The 1,318-nt window shown below is 64.4% G+C and overlaps 1 protein-coding gene across 1 annotated transcript in view; it reads left to right on the top strand.

Annotated features, from left to right (window-relative positions):
• The window catches only part of ADAMTS13 (ADAM metallopeptidase with thrombospondin type 1 motif, 13), a 24,959-nt gene that overhangs the window by 775 nt on the left and 22,866 nt on the right, over positions 1 to 1,318 (top strand). Inside the window, 2 exon segments of the mRNA XM_014544224.1 lie at positions 557 to 670; positions 1,165 to 1,248. Of these exon segments, the coding sequence (XP_014399710.1) occupies positions 557 to 670; positions 1,165 to 1,248 (198 nt within the window).

Here is a 1,318-nt window from a genome sequence, read left to right as displayed (position 1 = left end):
AGGCGGACATGATGGAAACCTACGGGTCACACTCACCGTGGAAACGGCTCTGGCTAAAGGGCTCAGGGACATTAAGGAACGGAATCTCGCTGACTGACCCAGGCCTGCTGCAGAGGGGGGGTGCGTGAGGTGCTGGCTGGTGCTGCCCCCTATAAGCCGCCCCCTAGAGTGCGGGGCACTTAGCACCACTTGGTCCCCAGCCTCAGGCCGCACCCCCAGGCCGGCCCCCTGCAGACCTGGCTCAGGGCTAGAATGAGCTTAGGACACCACACAGTTCCTGTCGGTCCCTTGGGAGCTGTGTGTTCAAGCTTTGGGCGCCTCCCCTGTCTCACCTGCGGAAATGTGGTCAGCGAGCCCAGCTCCCGGGCCAGTCCCGTGTTTTACGAGGACCGAGGACAGCTGGGCGGTGGGTGCCAGACTGGCTCCTGCCCAGAGGGTGGTCATGGTAGTGGCCCCTGCCATCCCCTTGTGCCAGCTGCGTGGTGCCCACGTCCAGCAGCAGCCACGGAGGCGTATCTCCATTGGACAGATGAGGAAACCGAGGCTTCGAGGTTAGTTAACAGGTGGGAAGCGAGGAGCCCGGATCGGACGCGGGTCAGCCGAGGCCAGGGACAGCCACGCCTCAGTTAGCGGACACGCTGGCGCAAGAACCAAGTACAAGTCAACCAGGGTCAGCATCTTGACAGGCGTGTGGCGGGAGCTGGGAACCCGGGGGCCTTCCCACGGGGGCAGGGGGGCCAGGAAAGGGCTCTCGGGGGCATCATGCCACCTGGGCATGGGCAGGTCACGCAAGCAGACGTGGAGAGAAAGCTGTTTCCGGAAGATGAGCGAGGATGAGGAAGGACGGTGAATCGGCTGGGACAGAGCAGTGTTTGGATGGAATGTTCTAGACTAATGACAAGGGCTCTCGGGGGCATCATGCCACCTGGGCATGGGCAGATCACGCAAGGGGACGTGGAGAGAAAGCTGTTTCCTGAAGATGAGCGAGGATGAGGAAGGACGGTGAATTGGCTGGGTCCCAGCCCAAGGCCCAGCGCTCGGGGTGCCCCCACCCACCACGCTGAGGAGCACCCTCTCCAGGCCCGTCCCTGAGGGCCCTGGAAGTCAGCAGCTGCTGGGGGCGGCTCCCCCACCCACGTGTACTCTCCGTCTGCCCATCCACAGGCGTCGGAACTGCTGAGGGACCCGTCCCTGGGCGCCCAGTTCCGAGTGCACCTGGTGAGGATGGTCATCCTGACGCGGCCCCAGGTGGGTGCTGGGCCCAGCGCCTCTGCAGACCCGTCCTGTCCTCTCCGCCCCTTCCTGGTGCCCAGCGCCT

Source organism: Myotis brandtii, unplaced genomic scaffold (genome assembly GCF_000412655.1).
Source record: "Myotis brandtii unplaced genomic scaffold, ASM41265v1 scaffold357, whole genome shotgun sequence".
Taxonomy (NCBI): Eukaryota; Metazoa; Chordata; class Mammalia; order Chiroptera; family Vespertilionidae; genus Myotis; species Myotis brandtii.
The sequence above is the reverse complement of the archived record's forward strand: the minus strand, read 5'-3'. Positions and strand labels throughout refer to the sequence as shown.